This window comes from Mesoplodon densirostris, chromosome 11 (genome assembly GCF_025265405.1).
Source record: "Mesoplodon densirostris isolate mMesDen1 chromosome 11, mMesDen1 primary haplotype, whole genome shotgun sequence".
In the NCBI taxonomy this organism is placed as follows: domain Eukaryota; kingdom Metazoa; phylum Chordata; class Mammalia; order Artiodactyla; family Ziphiidae; genus Mesoplodon; species Mesoplodon densirostris.
In genome coordinates this window covers 4,121,289-4,145,693 of record NC_082671.1, presented here as the reverse complement: position 1 = coordinate 4,145,693, position 24,405 = coordinate 4,121,289, and the positions used below count along the sequence as shown (strand labels likewise).

The 24,405-nt window shown below is 46.0% G+C and overlaps 2 protein-coding genes across 49 annotated transcripts in view; one reads left to right on the top strand and one right to left on the bottom strand.

Moving 5' to 3' along the window:
* Positions 1–16,210, top strand: part of WNK1 (WNK lysine deficient protein kinase 1) — a 136,312-nt gene extending 120,102 nt beyond the window's left edge. For all 16 annotated transcript variants that reach the window (XM_060113635.1, XM_060113644.1, XM_060113648.1 and 13 more), the window contains 6 exons: positions 1,902–1,975; positions 3,178–3,824; positions 4,408–4,607; positions 6,229–6,423; positions 12,709–12,896; positions 13,316–16,210. In XM_060113635.1, coding sequence (XP_059969618.1) covers positions 1,902–1,975; positions 3,178–3,824; positions 4,408–4,607; positions 6,229–6,423; positions 12,709–12,896; positions 13,316–13,633 — 1,622 coding nt within the window. In that variant the 3' untranslated portion in view covers positions 13,634–16,210. The remainder of the gene's footprint in view (positions 1–1,901; positions 1,976–3,177; positions 3,825–4,407; positions 4,608–6,228; positions 6,424–12,708; positions 12,897–13,315) is intronic.
* Positions 16,211–17,362: 1,152 nt separating this feature from the next.
* The window catches only part of RAD52 (RAD52 homolog, DNA repair protein), a 59,020-nt gene continuing 51,977 nt past the window's right edge, over positions 17,363–24,405 (bottom strand). For 21 of the 33 annotated variants that reach the window (XM_060113989.1, XM_060114000.1, XM_060113988.1 and 18 more), the window contains 6 exons: positions 20,355–20,578; positions 20,071–20,216; positions 18,875–18,960; positions 18,607–18,736; positions 18,100–18,363; positions 17,363–17,646 (listed from right to left, as the gene is read on the bottom strand). In XM_060113989.1, coding sequence (XP_059969972.1) covers positions 17,585–17,646; positions 18,100–18,363; positions 18,607–18,736; positions 18,875–18,960; positions 20,071–20,216; positions 20,355–20,578 — 912 coding nt within the window. In that variant the 3' untranslated portion in view covers positions 17,363–17,584. Of the gene's footprint in view, positions 17,647–18,099; positions 18,364–18,430; positions 18,519–18,606; positions 18,737–18,874; positions 18,961–20,070; positions 20,217–20,354; positions 20,579–24,405 lie in introns of those variants that run through there. The other 12 variants (XM_060114010.1, XM_060114017.1, XM_060114009.1 and 9 more) reach the window with 12 other exon arrangements.

Here is a 24,405-nt window from a genome sequence, read left to right as displayed (position 1 = left end):
AAAAGGAATCTCTTTTTTTTTTCCAGCTGTCTAGAGCAGGGTTGACAAACTTGTTCTGTAAAAGGCCAGGAAGGGAATATTTTAGGTTTTGCTGTCCATACAGTCTCTGTCACAGCTACTCAAGTATCCAACATATTGTAGCCTAAAAGGAGTAATAGATAATAAATAAAGGAAGGAGTTTAACTGTGTTCCAATAAAATTTATTTATAAAAACAAGCAGTGGGCTAAATTTGGTCCACAGATCATAGTTTGCTGCTCCCTGATATAGAGAAAGATGTTATTATTACATTTAATCCCCAACCCAGAAGCATTAATAGATTTTAAACTTAGGCATGGGGGAAAAAAGTACTGTTACGTCCAAAGATAAATGGAAAACTGGGAAATGTGTGTGTTGTACATTCGTATCACAAAAAGGACTAGTTTTGTTAATATAAAGAATTTCTGTAAATTTGGCATGGACCAAGAAAAAATCAAAAGATACGGAAAAAAAAGAAACTTAGACATGAAGATACTTAACTTCCTTTATGAAACAGAAATGCAGAATAAAACTACAAGTGATCGTATTTCTCGCCTGTCCTTGGTAAATTCAGAAGTTTAAAAGCCACTGGTGACTTGGTACAGCCTTTTTGGAGATCAGTTTATGTTTGTCAGCATTTTAAATGACAGCGATTCAGTGTTGGGTTGGCCAAAAAGTTTGTTTGGGTTCCTAAATGAACTTCTTGGCCAACCCAATACTTCTATTTTTAGGTATTTATTTCACAGATCTATAAGAATATACATATTAGAGCACTTTTATAGTAAAAAAGTTTGGAATAAGTTAAATTTACATCAGTAGAAGCCTGGATAAAATATGGTACATTTAAATTTTTTTCATATGTATATAACATATACATACACTACAACACTATGCAGCCATTAAAAAGAATGAGACTGATATGGAAAGATCTCTAAGTTACATCATTAAATGAAAATATCAAAATCAATATTCTGCTAGTTGTATAAAATAAAGAAAATGCTGATATATATTAATTATCTCTAGAAAGAAACTCAAACAAGTGATTGTCCCTAAAGAGGACCTCGGTGGCTTTAAAGTTGCTCAAAACTACTTACCAGTGATTCTGCCACTTACACTGTCCTGTTCCAGGATTTTGCTTAAATGTTGCCTAAACCAGTTTGCCATAGCTGGTTTTCATTTAAAAATGGGTCTTTAGTATCCTAGGTAAAATCTTATTGTTCGCTTCTTTTATTTCTGTCTTTGAATTATAGGATGAAATTGTAGTGTCATTTCCTGTTAGCCTTAGTGTTTTTTTTTTGTTTTTTTTGTTTTTGTTTTTTGTTTGTTTTTGTGGTACGCGGGCCTCTCACTGTTGTGGCCTCTCCCGTTGTGGAGCACAGGCTCCGGATGCGCAGGCTCAGCGGCCATGGCTCATGGGCCCAGCCGCTCCGTGGCATGTGGGATCTTCCCAGACCGGGGCACGAACCCGTGTCCCCTGCATTGGCAGGCGGACTCTCAACTACTGGGCCACCAGGGAAGCCCAGCCTTAGTTTTTATAGTATCTCTTCATGTTTGAGTTAAGCCGTGAAGCCGCCTTGCTGCTGTGTGACTTTTATTCCTCCAAACAGTGCCATGTCCTCTGTGCGAGTGTACAAGGGAAGGTAGAGGGTTTCACAACGATACAGTCTTTCACACTCAAGGTGTCTAGTAGGAAAGCAAACAGTAACTGTTTCCTCTTGTTGGACAGGGTCAGGGAAAGGGAGGTAAGGAAATCTCCCTTGCCTGTAACAACTTTCTTCTTCTGATAGTAGTCTCATTTTGCTGTGTTTCTGGCTGAAGCAAAAAGAAGCCAACTAAAAAAGGATGCTGATTTAAGTTCTTTTCCTCCTCCATGTACTTGTTTCAGTGTCTCAAGTCACAGAAGGTCCTATCCTAGCACCCACTTCAGGAACTGGTGTTTTTAAGATGGGGCGATTTCAGGTAAGACAGTCACTGCTGGGGGATTGTGTATATAATAAAAAAGGGATTCCCAATTTGGGGGGAGTGTGTATATAATAAACTTATTATCTACCTTTTGGGACCTAATTGCCATCAATGATGTATTTCTTTTATATAAAGCACTTTTTAGCTCTTTATCATTTTCCCCTCTTAAAAATAATACATGCTAATTAAAGAAAATAAAGAATATTTAGAACAGTAGAGAAACAGTAGATAGTCACACTGTCTGCCCATCCTTCCACCCCACCCCTGGGATTACTTTTTGGGGTGTGTTTTTTTCTATTCCTTTTGCTCTGTACATGTGTATATCTAAAATTGGCCCTGCTCTCCTCTGAATGATATTGATACTTAGTAGCTTTTTCCCATCTAGTAGTAGGTTTATCTAACCATTTTCCTATTGTCAGTCATTAGGTTGTTTCTAATTTTTCCAACATAGTAAGTAAAGTAACAGTGAATGTCTTTGTACATAAAAACATTTTCCATGTTTAGGATAATTTTCTTAGGATTAATTTCCAAAGGGAAAATACTGAGTCATCTATCAAATAATACCATCTAATTGTATTTTCCCAGTTGGGAAACAAGTGAACATTTTCTGGCTTAGTACATAGGGCTATACAAGCTTTGAAAATCTTTTTTTTTTTCTTTTTCTGTTTTCACACCTGCTTTCTTATTATTCTCATGATAGCACTTGAAGTTGGGGTATTAGGTCATATTTTTCTCATTTGTAAACTGAGGTTCTCAGAGCTTGTCGCCGCCCTGAGTTTGTATTTATAATACATTGTCGAACTAGGACAACGATCTAGATCCTTCTTTTAGCACCAGCTAGTTGTGCTGATTCTTGAAGCTTAGCTGGCATTTAACATTTATTGGATTTAATGTTTGTAGTTTTTCTTGTTCACAAGCAACCTTCAATATTCCATGACCTGTTGTTATTTATATTTTCATTAAGATGTAATCTGAGTCCTGTGCACAACATGAGATATGAAAGTAAATAATTTACTTAGTTAGCTTAGCCAGCCGCTCAGAATCTACATCTCATCTGTACATCTCAGTATAGATATGTCATGCTCTACAGTGAATGGTATTCAGTTTATTTTCACAGTCAGAGATGGAGGGGCTATGTAAACAATCAGCCTACTCAGACTGGGAAATAAAGTGATTCACTTTTGGTCTCTTTCCGTCAGGTTTCAGTTGCAATGGATGATCCCCAGAAAGAGGGTAAAAATAAGTCAGAAGATGTAAAGTCTGTTCATTTTGAATCCAGTACTTCAGAGTCCTCAGTGCTATCAAGCAGTAGTCCAGAGAGTACCCTGGTGAAGCCAGAGCCCAATGGGATAGCCATCTGTGGCATCTCTTCAGATATGCCGGATAGCGCCCGTAAAACTCCTGCCTCAGCAGCAACGTCAGAAACTGGGCAGCCTACCAAGGTTGGACGTTTTCAGGTGACAGCTACAGCAAGCAAAGTCGGTCGTTTCTCCGTTTCAAGAACCGAAGACGAGATTACTGAGGCAAAGAAGGAGGGACCAGTGGTATCTCCTCCTTTTCTGGCTTTGGGACATGATGTCCTTCCTCCTGTGATACCAAAGAAAGAGAAGCCCGAACTGTCAGAGGCTTCACATCTGAACGGGCCGTCCTCTGACCTGGAGGCTGCCTTCCTCGGTCGGGATGCGGACGATGGCTCAGGGAGTCCGCACTCCCCACAGCTGAGCTCACAGAGCCTCCCTGTCCAGGGCCTGAGTCATTCCTTCAACTCCTCTTACATGAGCAGCGACAATGAATCAGATATTGAAGATGAGGACTTGAGGTTAGAGCTGCGGCGGCTACGAGAAAAGTACGTGCGTTTCTCCTGTGAAAGGGTACCAGCAGAGCCGTATGAAGAGCTGGCTCCCAGAGCTAGAGGGTGGGGTGTACAAGAGCTGGCTGTCTGAAGGTAGTTCTTACAGAGCTGCTTCAGCACCTTGGCGCGACGCGTAGCATGTTACTGTCGTCAGTAGCTCTTGTGCGTTGTGAACCTCATCTTAGCTATTGTTGGTCTACCAGATGGATCTGGTAATGACACTGGGATATAGATTACGATAGCAGGTTTTCTTGGTCACGTTTGATGAACTGGGTCCGATTTGCAAGTTCAGTATTCCTGTGTAGAGCTCCCAAGTCAGGAAATCTCTTTCTCCTAACACATCACCACCCACTTGTGGTTGGCTAGGAGCTTGCTGGAACTTGGCTTGGGTAGCGGAGGCCAGCGAGAGGAGCTGACACACTAGAGTCACAAGGTGACAGCAGTTAGGTTCAGTACATGTGGGGGAAGGATTCACTGGTGAGTAAGTACGTGAATGGAGGTTAAGTAATGTTGTTCATTCTTGTGTGAACAAAGGTGGCTATACTGTCTTTCAGTTATGCTTGGTTATCTTTCCTAGACATCTTAAAGAGATTCAAGACCTGCAGAGTCGCCAGAAGCATGAAATTGAATCTTTGTATACCAGACTGGGCAAGGTTCCTCCTGCCGTCATCATTCCCCCAGCTGCCCCCCTCGCAGGGAGGAGAAGGCGACCCACCAAAAGCAAAGGCAGCAAGTCTAGTCGCAGCAGTTCCTTGGGGAATAAAAGCCCTGGACCAGGTCAGCCATGGCTGTCCCGCCTTATGTTTTTGTCTCCAAATGTGTGTAGAACCTACAGAACATTTGTTAAATTTCGAAGGCGTTTGACTTCCCTAATATGCTTGCTTCCTTGCCTTGTCTACCCCCCATATTTACAGAACGTCTTTTGAGTTTATGGAGGACAGGTCAGTGCTGTGACCTGTTCCTTTGTAATCCATATTGCCTCCGTTTATAGTTGTTGATGAGGATAAGACACCTAGCTTTGCCTGCTAGCTCATGGAGCTCACATTTCCCCAAGCTCGCAGGCAGTTGAGAGAAAATTCACTGTTCTCTGTTAGTCAAGTCCAGGTCGATTCTTCCTGTTTAATGAATGAATTGGTCATAATTACGACTGGGATGAATGTAAATTTCATATAAGTATTTGGGTATGTCATATGATAATTTCCTTGGCTAAAGTTTTTGTTTTATTTATCTATATTGGAATAAAGAACTTGCTAGTGTTTATAAGCAAAAAAATAGTTAAATCATAATCTCTGGAAATGAACTGTAGTTTGCCTATTTTTTATTATGATAGCGAGTTTTTACCCTTTGGTGAAATTATGGTAATGTTAACAGATAACTAGTTGAAAAGTAAAAGCAGCTAAAATAAGTTTATACCTCATACTTGCTCTACAGTTCTAATATAAATATGTTGGAAAGCAGTTGTAAACTTAATAGCTTTCCATTCTCTGGAAGCTTTCAGAGACCCAAACCTTTTCTCTAGCACATGAGAACCAATTCATTAGGAGACGTGTGATGATAAGCAATAGAAGCTAATTCAGATTCTGATCCCAACTTTGACCTTCTTTTTGCTGGACTTCTAGTCCACTAGCTACTAAGGAATAGAAAAGTTAGTCCATTTCAGGCCACCTGGCTAACGACTGAAAGCCACCTTTTTTTTTTTTTTTTTTTTTTTGTGTGGTATGCGGGCCTCTCACTGTTGTGGCCTCTCCTGTTGTGGAGCACAGGCTCCGGACGCGCAGGCTCAGCAGCCATGGCTCACGGGCCCACTGCTCTGCAGCATGTGGGATCTTCCCGGACCGGGGCACGAACCCGTGTCCCCTGCATCGGCAGACGGACTCTCAACCACTGTGCCACCAGGGAAGCCCTGAAAGCCACCTTTTAAGAATAATTTTAAATATGCATTACTCTCCAATCCCTACATCATTTTCGACACCTCTTTTGTACTTGATCTGACACATGTACAGGAAAGACTAAGCAGAGACTGTCTCTGGAACCAGTTTGTATCATGATCCAACTCAGTGTTTATAAGAGGGTAAAAAAGGCAATGCTGAGATTGCAAAATGGAATTCTCTCATGTCCACTGCACGTGCTAGTCTTCTTACTCAGCTCAGACTTGGAATCATCCAGGCTGTCTATGGCTCAGCATCTTCAGGGATGGGGTCCTGTAGCCCTGTTGCCTGTTGAGTCTCCTGCTATGTCTCACTTCCCCTCCTGTCAGTGAGACCCTTGCTCTTTGATCTCCTATACTTTTTGGCCCATTATTAATCCGTCAGTGGGACACATTGGAGGAAAAACAGTGCCTGTCAGGTGCGGTTGGAAGGCTGTGCACGTTCCCTCATGCCGCTGTGTCTTTTGGCAGGTAACCTGTCTGGCCAGAGTGCAGCTTCAGTCTTGCACCCCCAGCAGACCCTCCCCGCTCCTGGCAACATCCCAGAGACGGGGCAGAATCAGCTGTTACAGCCCCTTAAGCCATCTCCCTCCAGTGACAACCTGTATTCAGCCTTCACCAGTGATGGTGCCATTTCAGTACCAAGCCTTTCTGCTCCAGGTCAAGGTAAGAGATCAAAGCAGCCAGCATCTTCCAAGAACATTAAAATGGAGATATTGCCATACATGGGACAAAAGCCTGCTGAGGAGCCTGTTGAGGTGGGTTGGAGGAGCAGCTGACCAGGAGCCAGCCGCACGGGACCCATGTGGCTCTTTGGGCTGTAAGGGGAGTGGGTGACGGCTAGATGAGGTGGGATCACTGCTCCCATCGGGTGGAAATAGGGTTTCTCAAGGGGCTACAGTAAAAAGTGATATCTGTGCCCTGTGAAGCCTCAGTGAAATGAGTGACTCCTTTGGGATTTGGAGCTTATGCTTTAATACTAGACTGGGATTTCCTGGACCACATTCTAAGGAGTTATAGCCATTTCGGAAAGTTAATGCATTTGATTAGTCAGTGTAGACTTCTAAAATTTCTAAGTATGAGAGACACATACTAAAATGAATTCAAGTCCATTCAAGTTTTTACCCATAATCTACTTCCCAAATATAGGTTAATAAACACATGTTTAATAAAATGATCACTCAGAACGTTCCTGTAGAGGAAAGACCTTCTGGTAACATGAGAACAGAAGCTGGAAGGAGTTGGGCCTGTGGGCGGAGAAGAGGGAAATCAGGAATCTAGGTAGTGAGGTAGGTGCTTCCGCCACAGCGCCACGGAAGTCAGGCGTCAGGCCGCCTCCCAGCAGGGTGAGTGTACTTGGGGGAGGCGCTCGGGCTGGGCGGGTGGCGGGACTGCGCCTGACCCTCCTGCCCCACGTCCGGGCCTGTCCTGGAAGCTCGTTCCTCTGTGTGCTGTCCTAGCGCATCTCACTCTCCAGCCTCGGGTTCTAACGTCTCGTAGCTGTGTTCTGTCTCTTCTCTCCCCGTTCTCCCCCGTCCTTCCCCTCTCACAGGCTGTGCGAAGTCTAGCTGTGCGTCTGAGCAGGCGGCGCTCAAGCCTGGTGGCAGGAGGACCCGATTTCTGAGTACGCCCTGCTTGGCTCTTTGTGTGTAACACCTTTACTCCTTCCTGTCCTGTGTTTCTGCTGCTTGGACCTGTTGTTTCACGCAGTCCATGTGCATCTGTCTTGGCTGAACTACTATTACCCTCAGAAGTTTGGGTCTCTTAATTATGATGAAAGATGTAGAAATAACAGTAGGTTTCTGTAAACGTCAAAATAAGTTTCCGGAAGAATTGCCTCTTCCTAGGCCCATGACAGAGGGCATGCACTGCCCCCTGCTGCGGCATTAGAAGCCATAGAAAGCATCTTGGCCACTGGTACCAGGAAAAGTTACACCCTGTTTTTCTCTTCTTCTTCAGAGTAGGTTGGAATCTTTTTTTTCCCCCCTCAATTAAGCGTAACCATCTATCAATTGAGAACATGCTAGAATCTCTTCATTGGATGTTTTCACCACCACTACCCTGTAACTCCATAAAATCAGAATTTCAGAAAGGGTTTCAGTGTAGTTCTTATAAGGCTTACTAAAGACCGAAGGGCCACCTGCAAGCAAAAATGGGCTTTTTAACAAGAATGCTGGGATTTCTCAGCTTTCTTCCCCCAAACAGGGCACAATAGCCAGTCACCAACCTCTCCAGCCCATCTCCCCATGTGTGGAATGCAGGTGGTCCTACACAAATCAGATAAGATCATATGCACAAGACATTATTTCTCTCTGATTAAACCATACCCACCTGGCACGTAGCAGGTAGTCGGTAAACGTATGTTGAAATAAAAATTTTTTAAACAAAAATAAGGCTCAAGTAGAAAACCTTTGTTAGAGTTCAGGTAAAGATTCTCTCTGTTAAGGCCTCAAACTTCTGATGTGGTTATTAAAGTGCTTTTTAAATGCATGTGCTCGGACCATTGTTGTTTTTGAGTATGGTTCAGAGGTCCTTGGGCACTAGTCTAGGGCTGTTTAACAAAGAGGGAGGTGGAAGGCTTACCCAATTTGGTAGGTTTCTTTTTTTTTTTTTTTTTTTTTTTTTGCGGTACGCGGGCCTCTCACTGCTGTGGCCTCTTCCGTTGCGGAGCACAGGCTCCAGACACGCAGGCTCAGCGGCCACGGCTCACGGGCCCAGCCGCTCCGCGGCATGTGGGATCTTCCCGGACCGGGGCATGAACCCACGTCCCCTGCATCGGCAGGCGGACTCTCAACTACTGCGCCACAAGGGAAGCCCCAATATGGTAGGTTTTGGAGCACTGAGATCAGTAGCTTTTCTGGCAAGGCTAGGCTAGACCAAGAATATTAGCTCCTTGACACTTAAGTAAGCATTTAATTTATATGTCCAGCTAGAAAGAGGAAAAGACATTAACAGTAGGAGACGAGTGTTTTGAAATAAAATGTGATGTGTCAGGCCTGTGTTATGTAGCCTGAAATGTCTAAGAGGGAAGAAAGAGAACCAAGGCTTTTTGGTGAAGGAAGTGTAGTGTGACAGGTACCACTTCAGATTAAATAATTCAGTAAATTCTCATCACACTCTTAAAGGTAGGTGGTATTACACTGTTGTTCAGGTGAAAGTGGTTAGAAGTATTAAATTTTATCACTTCCTTTTGGGTCTTAAAATGAGAGGCCCTACCTCTGTTGAAGGCATGTCACTGTACATCACGTAAGCCTTGATGAACAAATCACAAGAGGCAGGTTTAAAGCAGATATGGAGGGCCCATGGTTAGGACTCGGCGATTTCACTGCCGTGGCCCCAGGTTCAGTCCCTGGTCAGGGAACTAAGATCCCATCCTGGAAGCTGCACAGTGAGGCCAAAAAAAAAAAAAAAAAAAAAAAAACCAAAAAGCAAATATGGAAAGAGAACCGGGGTTCACAGGCATGGGGTCTTAACTAGTCTCTGATGCTTTACTCTATGCTTTCAAAATAGATAATGGTTTGGAAGCACGGCTTGGCTTAATGCTTTATTTATGTTCAAAAGTTGCTTGTTTTCCACATATTTTTAAAGATTTTTCTAGGAGGGAAAGTGTTAGTATTGTATGTCTAGGATGTGGAAATAGAGTATTAGCCAATTTAAATTAAAACTGTAACAATGGTATCATCTGTCAGCCTCCTGTGGTAGAATTGTTAATGCATTTAATTGAGTGCTTTGTTAACAACCCAGCAAGAGAAGCAGGAGTTGGGGACAGGGTCAGTGGAGAGACTGCTTGGGTGTTTGAAATTCAAGCAGTGAGACCCAGAGAGAGACTGGGGTTCATCCTGAACCTTGGTGCAGGGCATCGCTCTTCTAGGTACAAAGACTGGGTGTGGAAACTCACTTCTGCCAGCCGGGAACCAGCAGCCAGGAGGTTCCATCATACAGAATGGCATCTGTGGCAGGGCTCCCAGGTCCCTCCAGTCTGTCTCCCCTCCTGCTTTCTCTTGCTGGGACTTTGTGTGCTGTTTGGAGATTCTAAATATTTTACACTGATGTTTCCTTATCTTTAACACATTGCTCTCTCTTTGTGCTTCAGGGAAGATGGTGAAAAAAGTCTGTCCTTGCAACCAGCTCTGTAGTAATTATCCTTTCTTTCTGTTACTTCGGGCCCTTGATTGCAAAGCCTGTTGCCCTTGAGGTCTTTGAATCCCGAAGCCTCATGACTCTCGGACTCCCAGCTCCCGTCCGGCTAGTCCTGCACCCTTTTCTGGTGTCGTCTTTAACATGCTCAGTTGCCGCCACTGGCTGTCCTTCCAGATTCAAGGTCGCCTCATAGTGCTCTCATTGACGGCCCCGTGCCCCGGCTCTGTGACAGCTGTGGGTGGAAGCGCCTGCGGATGTGCGTAGGGGCCTCCGGGAGGCCTGGCTCCTTGGGAGAGAGTCCTGTAGTCAGAAACGTGAGCCCGCCACCACGCGCCCACGGGGATTCAACCGGGACCGTGGCCTGCGAGAGCCCAGGCCCTCACATCGCAGTGGGAGCGGCTGCTGGGCTGCTGAGGACAGGGACACTCCGTGCAGACAGGAGGCTTCTCGTGAGAGCGAGGACAGTTCAGCAGCCCAGCAGCCTCCGGGAGGCCCCTCCAGAAAACTCTGTGCTTGGGAGACTGGGCAGTAAGCTGTGGTTCATAGTAGGCGTTGTTACTAGGATCCAGCGGTGGGGCGGGGATGGGATGGGGGCGTGTTTTACGGCAGGAGAACATCAAAGTGAATTTCTGGTGGTAAAGGATGCATGACTTGTAGAGCTTTCAGCAGAACTGAAAAAGGTTCAAAGGATAGTCAGTATCCTCTCGGGAAGACAAGCAGCGTTCTCAGAAATACCTACTTTACCAGTGCTCTTCAGCACTTTAGTGCTACAGTGGGCCAGACGCACTCCCCGTTCTCCTGGGTTTTATTAGCCAAGTCATCTCTTCCCAGGAGTTAATTCCTGGTCAGAAAGGGATGTGTGTGTTTGTCTGTGTCCTTTAATGGGAAAGCTATTTTCAGAAGCCAGAATGAGAAGGTGAACTGTGAGGCCGACTCTCCCCCGTGGTGTAAACCCCACATTCAGAATCCAGTGTCGTGTAACAAGATGAGGCCATAAAGGGACCTCAGCATCAGCGGCGACTGGCATGAGACCAGAGGGTGTGGTTCTAGCACGAGCAGTTTGTGGCCAGCAGTGCTCAGCTCTGCAAGCTTCTGAATTTGGCTTTTGACAGCTCTGCTCACTTGTGATTATGTTTTGTTTCCATCGTCTCACTCGCCATCCAGCTCACGAAGCAGCTGTCACTCAAGGAGGCTGGTGGTCCTCACGCATGTGATGTGCTTTGCTCTCGGGCTCTCGCCATTAGCACGACCGCCATCCTCGCTGCCTGCGCCTCCCACCCCAGCGCTGTCTCACTGCTGCTGTTCGAGGAACGTTGTCTCCTGTGCTTTTCCACTTTGCACCTGGGCCTCCTGTTCCACAGGGAGCTTACTCTTCCCTTTACACGGTGTGTGTGGTAGCAGCAGCCCCCGTGGCTCTGGCGGGCACTGAGCATGAGCTGACAACACGTGCAGCCGTCCCGGGTTGTCTTGCCTTTTGGTGATAAGAAGCACGTGCCCCTCTCACTCTGCAGCTTCACCTCAGAATAGCTGTTCCTCTAGGACACGCGTGCTCGGTGTGCCATTCCCGGGTGGCAGGGTGCAAACTGGCCTCGAGAGCAGCAGTGGATTACAGGGGGCTTCTGCGTGGCAGAGTTGCTTCCGGTGTGCTGCTGTGCTCTGGTGCCGCTTGGATCTTGAAAGCAGGAAGATGCATGTATTTAAATATCTAGCCCTGGCAGTATTTGGGGATCTTAAGTCCTGATGGCTCACAGCCTACCCCAGCAGCTTTCATTTATTGTGCAGCAAATGTGAGATCTGGTAAGAAAGTGGGGGGTGACGGGAAAACACAAGACGTGACTCTTCTTTCCCTCTTCCCTAAAACTCGCCTCTTCGAATAATCGCCAGTGTGCCCTCCAGCAGAGCCGAAATCAGGCAGGACACAGACTCCTTTCTTTCTCATCGAACCATAGAAATAGAATTCCTTCATCACAGCCCCAAAGCGTCCTCCCCCTCCGCACCCCTGCCTCAGCCCGGCGCGCATGAGAGTGCTTGCTCTTCTGGGGAGTGGGGGCCGTAGAGGCCTTGAAGCAGCGGAACTGAGGTCATCTTTGGGAAGCCATGCCTTCCTGGAGCTGAAAGACTCAGGCACACCGTAGAGAGCCTTCCTTCTGAGCGCTCCTGGTTCTTTACTCAAAGGAAATGGGGAGACGTTGAAGCCTTAACTCCCACAATTCATGTTTATGGGTCCAGGTGAAAAAGGTTTCCGACCAGAGCACGCTTTCTCTTGTCGCCCCTTTCTGTGAAAGAATGGCTGAAGACCATGATGGTCCCACGTGGTTTGGGAGCCCATCTTTCCTGGGGCTTGTCTTTGCGTTCCTTTAACTCCTCCATGAACCCTGCCCAGTGCTCCAGGGATCCCCTTCTCTTGCCCTGTTCTGCAGCATTCTAGAGCAGCCAGGCTCACTGGCCACACCGCACAGCCCTCCTCTCCCCCAGGTGATGCTGGGCATAGAGGCCCAGCAGCGAGTGTCCGTGCTCCAGGATGCCATGAGAACGGGCGGGAGGAGGTCCCCGCCCTCTGTGCATTCCCTTGTCCGGAGTCGTTCAGCCTGGTCTGGAGCTCCTGAAGAGAACCTGTTTTCATTACCCTGTGATGCCAGAGCATTTGGCTACATGAGAACCTTGGAACCTTCCTTTTCTTGCATGGCTTCCCACTTCATCTTCCCCATTCTGTGGTTTGCCATTCATCATCCTCGGAAGTTTTTCCTCTCCCTGAAATTACAACCCAGGCCTCTTTTAATGGTTGTTCTCTGTTGCTTCTTCTAACTCTAGGGACCAGCAGCACAAACACCGTTGGGGGAACTGTGAACAGCCAGGCCGCCCAGGCTCAGCCTCCTGCCATGACCTCCAGCAGGAAGGGCACGTTCACAGATGACCTGCACAAGTTGGTGGACAACTGGGCCCGAGACGCCATGAATCTCTCAGGCAGGAGAGGAAGCAAAGGACACATGAGTTACGAGGTCAGTCTGCCCCTTTTGCCATTTTCCAGGTCCATCAGAGTATCAGTGAGCACGCGTCTCACTCACGTGAGGGACCTTCTTCAGTAGCTCATGAGTTTTAACATTTTCAAAAAACGACAAAAAATCACCCAGGTCCCCTTTTAGTTTTCCTGCGCTGAATCCCGAGCTCTGTATCGGTCAGCCCAGTTTTTTCTTCCCTTTTCCTTTCACACTCTGAACTACACACACATGACACCACCCACCTCCAATCAGAACAAGTATTTGGTAAATATAAAGAGCCAATAATTATGATGGAAGGTTGTCTGGGTGTTGTTTTCACTGTCCCCTGCAAGATGAGAGCAGCCCGCTTCTGGAATTCTGTCTCAGTTCCACCCATTTCACACCCACACCAGCTTCACCCGGCATTGTTCTCTCCTCAGGGCCCTGGCATGGCAAGGAAGTTCTCCGCACCTGGTCAGCTGTGCGTCTCCATGACCTCAACCCTGGGTGGCTCCGCCCCCATCTCTGCAGCATCAGCTACCTCTCTAGGCCACTTCCCCAAGCCCATGGGCCCCCCACAACAGTACGGTTTCCCAGCCCCCGCCTTTGGCACGCAGTGGAGCGGCACGGGCGGCCCAGCAACGCAGCCACTTAGCCAGTTCCAACCTGTGGGAACTGCCTCCTTACAGAACTTCAACATCAGCAACTTGCAGAAGTCCATCAGCAACCCCCCAGGTTCCAACCTGAGGACCACTTAGACCTAGAGGCGTTAACGGAGTAGATTTGGGGGCAGGAGGTGGAATGGTGAGGGGCAGGTGGGAGGGGGATGGGAAAGTAGCCTACATACTAACTACTAGCACTGCATTTAACTGGTTATTTCTTGCCAGACAGGAATATGTTTAATACTGCTTAGAGCCCTCAGAGTGGAGAATCTCCCTCTGCTTTCACCGTTTATTGGAGTGGGATGAGAAGGAAAGAAAGAGCAGGCTTCTTGTGTGTATGCTTTGGTATCTCTCCCCAACAGTGAGCACTCGGGAAGAGAATCGTGTTGATCAGAAAGCTTCTAGAGAGCTCAGTGGAAAAGCAAAGCCCATCTGTGTTCTCTAGTAGTGGGGCTCTTAATCTTGGTACCCACCCCAAACCACAAGACAAAAAATTAAACTATTGGGCTCTCTCCTACCCTGTCCCCACCCCAGCCAATCTTTAGAACCCAGTGAAAACACCAGGGGACGGAGGTTTCAACCCTTTCTTACAATAGGTCATTAGTGCTTTAAGCCAATGATATTCGCAGCTTTGACTGCAGCATTAGCCATTAGGAAAAAAAAAAAAAATTAAGTTCCCTGCGGACATGTAACTTTGCCATCAGTTTTGATGTGGAAACACTGTGATATATAAATGTTGTTGGACAACAGTAGTTTTAAGAGTAAGATATGAAAGGTTTAAAAAGTTGAAAAAAGCTCGCTCTGTCCTTTACCTGTTGAGACTTTGCTTTCTCCTTTGTATTTCCATTGTATTAGGTAAATAAATGTGAATGTAAAATTGTATAAATTACTGTACTTGAATACTTCTGTTCTCCCAGTATTGCTTGCTGGATGTTTTAGTGCCTTGGACTTCTATTGCTTCTGCCGTTAACATCAACTTCTCATCAGACCCCAGTCAGCAAAAGGGCGTGTGGAAGGAGACCTTGGGTCCATGTGACCCAGCAGTGGATTATGCAATAAGGGAATTGAAAGAGTATTTTTTTTCGAGTCATTCAACAGTTTTGTCTAGAGCAGGTGTAAGATGAGCAGGTGAGGAGTTGATAGTAGTGGTTACAAGCAGAAAACGCTGCTTCAGGACGGGCGAGGAGGGCTGTGGTCACAAACTGGGCAGTTTGGAGCGTGGCATGCGGTAAGTGATGAAAGAGAAAGGAAGGCTACAGGATGGGAGAACAGGCTTGTTTTGGAGATAGGGGGTGCTTGGCCAGTGGCTGCCATAAGCCTTACTTCCCTGAGCTGGGCTTCAGCAGAGGAGACCTGGAAGAAATGGCTGAATATGAAGGGAAGGGCACGGGGTGGGGGTGGGGGGGGCGGCACTAGGTTTTAAGCTGGGAAATGTGATAGTGAAATGTCACAGTTGGAGGAAGTTGTTCTAAGAAAAATCATTTGGATTGCTCCCCTCTTGGTGCAAATGTACCGTGTATTTCTCAGCTTGGGGTACTGTACTTTGTGGAAAGTGGACCCACATCTGAATTAAGCATTGTAGGAAAGAATGCTTATTCCTACCCACTTCCTGTATAATGTCCATATGGTTGCAGGATCATAATCTCTTGCGCCAGCTTATTTCTAGAATTACAGCTGATGTTCTCACGTTCTCTGTAAACAGATATTCCCCTGAAGTAGTAATAACTGCAACCAACCAGTATTATTTAGTGCTGTGCCTAGTTGTAATGGGCAGTTCTGTTACTTTCAGAACTTTCAGGAAATACTCTCCTCATTGCCTGAGTTTGGGATCTCTGTTCTCCCAGAAGGTGGGGAAAGAAGCCTGGACTCTTAATTTTGGGGTGCTTCTTGTCTTGACTCTTGAGCTGGGAAACTGACCTATTTCCAACCTCTTACCCACCTCAGTGGCACATCCCAGGAATCCCCATGACAGGAAGAGCCTGGATGGCTGTCCTGTCCTCCGTTGGTCATTTTCTTTATTAAGTTAGCCGAGACCCCAAAGATGCAAATGAGAGCTGAAGGTTTTAGGAAGGTAGAAATGAAAAGGGCAGGCTTTGCTTTGAAACTGTTTACTTACTTTTTCTCCTGCTTATAATCCTCGGGAGATGACAAGAGTAAGGAGAGAACAAGAGGTGCCAAGGAAGTGGGGGACGGACCCCTGGGCAAGGAGGCAGGACTCCTCAGCAGAGGAAAGGGGAGCCAGAGTGCAGCACGTGACTATTTGGTTTCTTTGGCTTAATCATTTTGAGATCTCTTCATTCACAGGTGGAAAGTAAGAACTGCTTTTATTTACTGTTGATTTTTTTCCCCTCCTGTGGATGAAATAACTGAAGCCTAGAGGAATGAACCTAGTGCTACTGAACTGTTTAAATTATTTTTGTGTTAATAGTACACTTTGAGTATCTTTTTCCACATTAAAAAAAATTCTTTCTGAATTATAAATGTTTTCCTTACATTATTTAACAATGTACACTGTTAAAAAAAAAAAAAAACCGACTAAATTCAAACCTCGGGGATTCTCGGCAGCCCGTCAACCCGTGAGTTTGGGATAAACCCCGGGGGTCGCGCTTTCTGCTTCCGTTTGTTACCGTTGTAGATGAAACCATTCAAATAAACCAAACTTGCTTTTCTTGAGCTGTGGGGTTTCATTTTCAGCACACGTCTTTTTCGTGATCTCATTAGCTCTGATTTGACTTGTGTGCAATTTATAACTGGATTCCTATTTCCAGGACCTTTTTTTTTAACAGCAGTTCTGACCTGAACTAAGATGCTGCAGACAGGCAAGATATATTTTCTGAAGACCATGGTAAGGATATGAAAATCAGAAGATGAATCTATGCCCAAAGCTGTGCAGCTCAGGTGAGGTGGAGGGAGGTTGGGGAAAGCCGCCTGCTCGTCTTCCAGAGGCGCGGCGGTGGCCTAGGGGCACAGCTTCCCACAGATGGGCCTGTGCTCCAACAAACTCAAGACTGGGTACAAGGCCCAGCCCAAAATGCCCTTAAAAAGTAAAACTGCGCACACATTAGTTGGGGGAAAGGATTATGAAACATCTAAACAGTAAAAGAATTTATGTTAAGGTGGGTGATAATCGCATATCCGAAATAGCTAAACAGTTGCTTATGTCATGCAGATTTTTGTGGTTTTCCAGTACATATAAACGTTTACACTATAGCCTGTTATGTCTGGAATAGCATTATATCTAAAACAATATATACCCTTTTTTTAAGAATATATTAAAAAAAATATTTATTTATTTACTTGGCTGCACCGGGTCTTAGTGGTGGCATGCGGGATCTAGTTCCCTGGCCATGGATCGAACCCGGGACCCCTGCCTTGGGAGTGTGGAGTCTTAACCACTGGACCACCAGGGAAGTCCCTAAAACAATATATACTTTAAAATGCTGTTGGGAAAATGCTCAACACAGGGTTGCCAAAAACCTTCAATTTGTTTAAAAAAAAAAAAAAAAAAATCTGCGAAGTGCAATAAAAAGAGGTATGCCTGTTATTTTGTTACAAAGTGGGATTTTATTTTGCTTTCTTAAAATGCCTTTTCTTTGGTCTTAGATTATTTCCTTATTAGGAAAAAATGGAAGTAGTTTCATGATGAGCCTGTAAATGACAGATTGTTGTAGATGAGTGGCAGCGAAAGGGGTCAGAGGTCACACAGAGTGACAAAGCGCAGGCCGCTGTCGAGGTTGGTGCGTGGGGAAGGTGGCCACTGTGATTCCTAGAATTTCTACCTTTATTAACATAAAAGCTTAGGAATAAATAGTGAAGAGCCAAAGAAAAGGTGTTTGTTTGTTTAATCTCCGCAGGGCTTCCCAACCTGCCCAGCTTGATCTGCGTCAGGTTCCAATAGTGAAATCCTCTGGCGAAGTTGAGCATGAAGCAAGGTAAATCCCCGGAGGTAAAGCTCATTCCCTAGGAATGATGAGTCATTTCATGACCAAGAAGCAGTTTTTGAAAGTCCCTGTGCGACAGAATCCAGTGAGGTGAACGGAGCCTTGGTCAAGATGGATCCAATTTCCTTTTCTTCGTGTCCTGGTTCTTCCTATATGAATCACAGTCTCCTATGGAAGAGAAGACTGTTCACATACAGCTGCCATGATTTAAAAATAAGGAATAAACTGACAGCTAATAACTTTTGAATCGTATTAGTTAACTGTCCTACTTTAAACTAAAGGCCAAGAATGAAAATTGTTATAAGGGGGACAGGTCCCACTGTTAACACTAGACCAAGCTGCAGTAGAGATCATGACAGGCCTGCTTTTAAGAGGAAAGCTCTTAATGCAGCCATGCTTCAGTGTCCCACTACTATCAGCTAGAAAGAGCTGCACCTCAGGTCAGGACCCCAAGGAAGACTTGAGACTCTTAATCCAGTTACACTCCATTTTCTTAGACTGCTACTGGTCTGGCATGAGTCCCCTCCAACTTCTTAAAACGGAATGTCATTCTTTCTTTACGATTCATAGAATTATACCCAGGTTCTCCCTTCCATTTCTGTTCCTAAAACACTTTGCTACCTGTTACGTGTTGGTTAAGGTTGTAAGTTTGAAGGTGCCAGGGTCCAGATTTTGCCTGTGGATTCTGGTGGCAAAGGCTCTGTGGGGTCCTGTTCCAGGTCTCCATCTCGTTCTGCAGGACGGAGGCGGCAGGGGTCTGTGGCGGTTCTGGTTTAGACAAGGGCTTGACCACACTGTCCCCTGCATCTAGAGCCATGTACCACATTTCAAGACTGTCTGCAAGGACAGGGGTCACAAGCAAATGCAGCATCAGCAAACGAGGTGCTGGAAAAATAACAGGTCGTGAGAAACGCCGTATCATGAGCGCTCTATACGATGGCGTTGGGGATTTCTCTTTCCCCGGCCCACGAAAGTACACCAAAGGCTCTCTCGGGTCCGGACAGCGGAGGAGCTGCATATGTGCTACCAGTCAGCACTTTCTACAAAACCAATGGAAATGAAGATATTTTATATGCCTGTTTTGAAATGTATTTGTGACCACGGGAAGTATACAGCACAGTAACTTACAGGCACTTGATAGGTATTTACTGATTAGGACTGAAGTCACTCCTCTAGCCCTCCTGACCTGGAAACACGTCTGTCTGGGTGAGCGGCTCTGAAGCAGCAGTTCCGGCAGGTGGCTCCGGTGGCAGAGCTGCTGCGAGAGAAAAAGGACAAAAACCCACGTAACCAAGCCGGGCCAGGGGCGGCCTTGGAAGTGTGTGCAAAGCCGCCTGGGGTCACACTCGCCGGCACGGCCAGCAGTAGAACTCGGGACCCTGCGTCCTGGTCCTACCTGCAGATCCGTATAAAAGAGGACGGACGATACTATATCCTCTCTTCTCATCAAACTGCGAAAAAAACCTGAGAAGTTTGTTTCTCCTTTAGCAGCAGAAACAGAAGAGTTATTGTAAGCCGTCTTGTCCAATGTTTACTATTTGAAGCTACAACCCTTGTTCAAACAAAATCCTAAGCAGAAATGAATATGTAAAACCAAGATGATGACTGTGTGATTCGGGGTCGGGGAAGTCCTGGAGATGACTCCTCCTCCACCCCTGATCCCCAGAGCTTCTGCAATGGTTTGGAAGCTAAAGACCTAGAATAAGAATTCTTATTAAGAGCATCCCCAGCACAGTAAGTGTTTTGGGGTTTTTTTCCCCTACATTAACCTCAGCCTGCCAGTAGTGCTGAGGGGAATTATAGAGAACTAAACATGAAGCAAGTCCTCTGAACCTTCTTCGTAATTTTTAGGGAGAAGCTGGGCAAAAATCCACTTGGTCTTTCTTTGTTTCTAGTCTCTGAGAAAGACTCCAAGAAAATCTGTATCTACTACTCCCACTGAACCTGGACTCTGAAATAAAAAGTTCAGGGATAAAGAATTGCCAGAAACTCATTCTCTTCAAACCCAACTTTGCTTTATGTTCAGAGACAGCTCAGGGGCTTCCCTGGGGGCGCAGTGGTTAAGAATCCACCTGCCAGTGGAAGGGACACGGGTTCAAGCCCGGTCCAGGAAGATCCCACATGCCGCGAAGCAACAATGCCCGTGCACCACAACTACTGAGACTGCACTCTAGAGCCCGCAAGCCACAACTACTGAGCCCACATGCCACAACTACTAGAGCCCGTGCTCTGCAACAAGAGAAGCCACTGCAATGAGCCCGCACACTGCAACGAAGAGTAGCCCCCGCTTGCCACAGCTACAGAAAGCCCCCGTGCACAGCAACAAAGACCCAACGCAGCCAAAAGTTAAAAAAAAATTAAAAAAAAAAAAAAAAAAAAAAAGGCTCTGTACCCTGAGACATCTAGTTCCAGGTTATGTCAGGGCCCGCCTCCTTCCCCCAAAAGACCAGTGTCTTCCTTCAGTCATGGGGCAACGCAAGGCAGGACGTGACGGTTTGAGCCCGTAGCCGCCTCTGTGCTGTGTGCAGACCCGACCTGCTGCAGAGTCGGGGGAGCAGGGTCGCCCCCAGAGCCCGTGCTCTGTCCTCTCACCAGGACCCTGCTTCTCGGCGGGTGGGCCAGACGGGGGTTCCTGCTGCTGTTTCTCCATCTGCTCCCGGAACCGCTGCTGCAGCTGTCTTTGCCGGAGCTTCCGCTGGTACGTGGCATCGCTCTCTGTGGCGGCGGAGGTCGGGCTTCTGCATCAGGAGAGCAACAGGGAGGTGAGTTCCTGAGTTAACTGGTGAGCAGCAACACACAGTTCCCAAGGGAGCACACGGGCCAGCCAGTGTGCTGGCTCTGAAGTGAAGGCAGGAGTGGGAGGCAGGGGGAGACACCTGGGAAGGAGCAGGGGCGGGGAGGGCACGTGGCCTGCACCCGGAGCTGCTGTCCTCATCCCCTGAATCACAACGTGGTGGCTTGGTCTGCAAGGGGACGTCACCTCCTGTGGTTTGGGGGGTCCCAGAGTCAGGTTCTGTCGGCAGCTGCTATATCTGGCTTGTTCCACAGATGGTTCAAAGTCTTGTCTCTTCGCTTTAGTTAAGTCCACTCCAAGAGGCGGCTAATGAGGGAAAAAGGGAGAAAACTTCTTCCAACTGCTCTTCCCCCTCCTCAAGGATCTGGATACCTGAAAAACGGCATTTCACGATCCTCTATCCACCATTCCTTCTAGGTCCTAAGGAGCTGGGACAAGGGATCCATCAGTTCAAGTCATTTTAATTATAGGAGGAATAAAACAATTTCATTTTCCACCTATGCCATTATGTATTAATGAAGTTTTGATAAGAAGGAATCATACTTCAGTTTTTATTTAGGGCAAATGCTCTGTAAAATCTAATTTGAATCTTTTCTTGGCAACCGGATCTGATGCTGTCTACTTTTTTTTTAATGGAAATGATCACACATCATCACACTATAGAAACCCAGAGATTTTTCACTTGGGAGAGCTCCTCTCTCAATTAATAATATGATGCTGATAGAATAAAGGAATATGAGGGATTGAGATGACTACATTTTGGATAAAGATAACATGAAAATGAAAATTATACTGTGAAATTTCGTACTGACATTGAGAAGTAAATAAGTTAAACAGGGCTTCCCTGGTGGCGCAGTGGTTGACAGTCCGCCTGCCGATGCAGGGGACACGGGTTCGTGCCCCGGTCCAGGAAGATCCCACATGCCGCGGAGCGGCTGGGCCCATGAGCCATGGCCGCTGAGCCTGCGCATCCGGAGCCTGTGCTCCGCAACAGGAGAGGCCACAACAGTGAGAGGCCCGTGTACCGCAAAAAAATAAAAATAAAAAAATAAACAGAAATGAGCTTATGTGGGGAGTTCCCTGGTGGCCTAGTGGTTAGGATTCTGGGCTTTCATTGCCGTGGCCAGGTTCACTCAATCCCTGGCCAGGGAACTGAGATCATCCTGCAGGCCGCATGGTACTGCCAAAAAAGAAAGAAAAAAAAGAGAAATGAGTTTATGCTATGACATGGATGAACCTTGAGGACATTCTCCTCACTCAAACAGGCCAGTCACAAAAGGACAGGCAAGAGATGAGTCCACTGACATGAGGCCCTTAGAGTAGCCAGACCAAAGAGACAAAGTAGATGGTGCCCAGGGCTGTGTGGAGAGGGGTGCTGGCGTCATGTTTAACGGGTCTAGAGTTTCAGTTAGAAAAGAGCTACAGAGATAGATGGTGGTGATGAGTATCCCACATTATGAATGTATTTAGTACCCCTGAACTGTACCCTTACAATGTCTAAGATGGTACATTGTGTTATGTATGTTTTACCACAATGAAAGAAATTTGGGGAAAAAATGAGCACTGAAAAAATTTTAAAAGACTGATGATGCTAAGTGCTATTGAATGTATAGAATAATTGGAACTCATACACTGCCAGGTGGGAGTGTGAGTTAGTACAACCATACTGGAAACTGGAAGAATCTACTAAAACTAGGCATATGCCCAGCCCTCTGAGCCAACCCAGCAGTTCCCAAGGTAAATGGGTGAGTGTGTGCAGCGAGAGGCGCACCCAAACGCTGATGGCAGCCCTGTATCCAACACAACCAAAGGCTATGAAAACCACAAACATCTGTCAAGTCAGTCTGGGAAAGTCAACTGTGGTAGACTCGTGCAACAGAGAAGATACAGCACTGGAAATGCTACTACATGCAGTTAAGAATGAATCTCACGCACGTGTGGAATGAAAGCCAGACACAAAACAGTTAAACTATTTGATCCCAAAAAGTACAGAACAGTCAACACTAACCTATGTTGTCAAAAGTGGTTTTCCTCGGTAATGATGAGAAGGGGAGGCCTTGGCAGCAACTGCAAGGGACACACAATTGAGACTTTCTGGGACACGAGGATGCTCCACCGTGACTCAGATGCCGGTTACGTGGGTGTGTCTGGTCTTAGAATTCATCAAGCTGAACATTTATGATGTGTGCATTGTCTGCATGTCTATATGTACTTTTAAATACTTCAGTCACTTTTTGTAAAGCATAAACTCTACAATCCCATTATATAAAGTTCAAAAACAGGAATAAATCTGAGACTAGAAGTCAGAACAGTAGTTACTTTTGAAAAGATAAAATCAAGGTAGTGAATGGGAGGGGGCAAAATGGGGCCCTGGAGTGCTGATAATATTCTGTTTCCCTGTCTGGTTTGTAAAAAATAGCTGTGTTCACTTCTAAAAATTCATCAGGCTGTGCCATTATGATGTATGCCGTTTTCTATATATATGTTGCACTTTGTTTAAAACATTCATTGAAAGAAAAAAGTGACAAAGAAATGGAGAGTGACGTCAGCACACGGCAGACCAGAAGCTCCAAGTCTCTCTCACAGAGACACCAAGCTGACAGCAGTACACAGACCCGACACCTCTGTACGGACCCCAGTGGCCACGTGACAGGCTACAGCACTCAGGCCAACACAAAACCAAGACAAGGTTCCAGCAAACGAGGGAGCCAAGTGCACGGCATTCTGCATGCCTGCCCGCCCACGGCCGTGCCCCTGCCCCTGTCTGGCACAGAGCAGTACAAGCAGAGGAAACCTCCCACACTGGGGCGCTTCCCTCTGGGTGGAAACAAAAGAGTGGACTGTGCATCTGAAGTTACCGGGGCTTGTCTGGAGGCTGCCCAAGGCACTGGTTTCTGTCTCACCTGACAAAATGCTGACAGAATCGGGAGCAGAGTTTGAAAGTCACTAAAAACAGGTGAGCGCCACAGCACATAAGAGCTGCAGTTCTGCAGTCGGATGCCAGAAGCAGCAGGAGACTAAAAGACCTGAGAGGTCCTAGAACCTCCAGCTGGGCTGGCACAGATCTTCCCCTGCACAAAGCCAGTACAGAAAGACTGGGAGAGGTGGTGGTTTTTTCAAATGCCCAAATCTCAGCAAAAGATCACATATAAAGAAACAGACATGGCCCAATCAAAGGAACAAAATGAAACTCAAAAAACTGACCCTGAAGAAATGAAGAGCTATGAGCTGCCTGACAAAGAAACTAAAATAACTCAAGGATGCTCAATGAACTAGGAGATCACAGACAGACAGCTCGAAGAAATCAGGAAAATGATGATGTATACACAAAATGAGAGTATCAACAAAGAGAAATGAATTACTGGTGAAAAACTTCCAAAATCTGAGGAAAGAAAAGATGTATAAATTCAAGAAGCTCAAAGAACTACATCTAGGATGAGCCCAAAGAGAACAAGGCATATTGTAATCAAAATGTCAAAAGTCAAAGACAGTACTATGAACTATCAGAAAGAGAAATTAAGAAAACAATCCTATTTACAATTGCATCAAAAAGAAACACCTGGGAATAAATTTAACCAGAGATGAAAGACCTGTACTCAGAAAACTAGAAGACACTGAAAGAGGTGGATACAAATAAATGGAAAGATATTCCACACTCATGAATTGCAAGTCAATATTATGAAAATGTCTATACCCAAAGCAATCTACAAATTCAATGCAATCCATATCAAAATTCCAAAGGCATTTTTCACACAAATAGAACAAACAATCCTAAAATTTGTATGGAACCACAAAAGACCCTGAATAACCAAAGCAATCCTGAGAAAGAAGAACAAAGCTGGAGGCATCACACCTCCTGATTTCAAACTACCTTACAAAGCTCTAGTAATTAACAGAATGGTATTGGCACAAAAACAGACATAGATCAATGGAACAGAATAGAGAGCCCAGAAATAAACCCACACATACATGGTCAATTTATGACAAAGGAGCCAAAAATATACAATGGGGAAATGACAGTCTATTCAACAAAACTGTAAGAAACTGGAGAGTAGGGACTTCCCTGCTGGCGCAGTGGTTAAGAATCCACCTGCCAATGCAGGGGCACGGCTTCAAGCCCTGGTCCGGGAAGA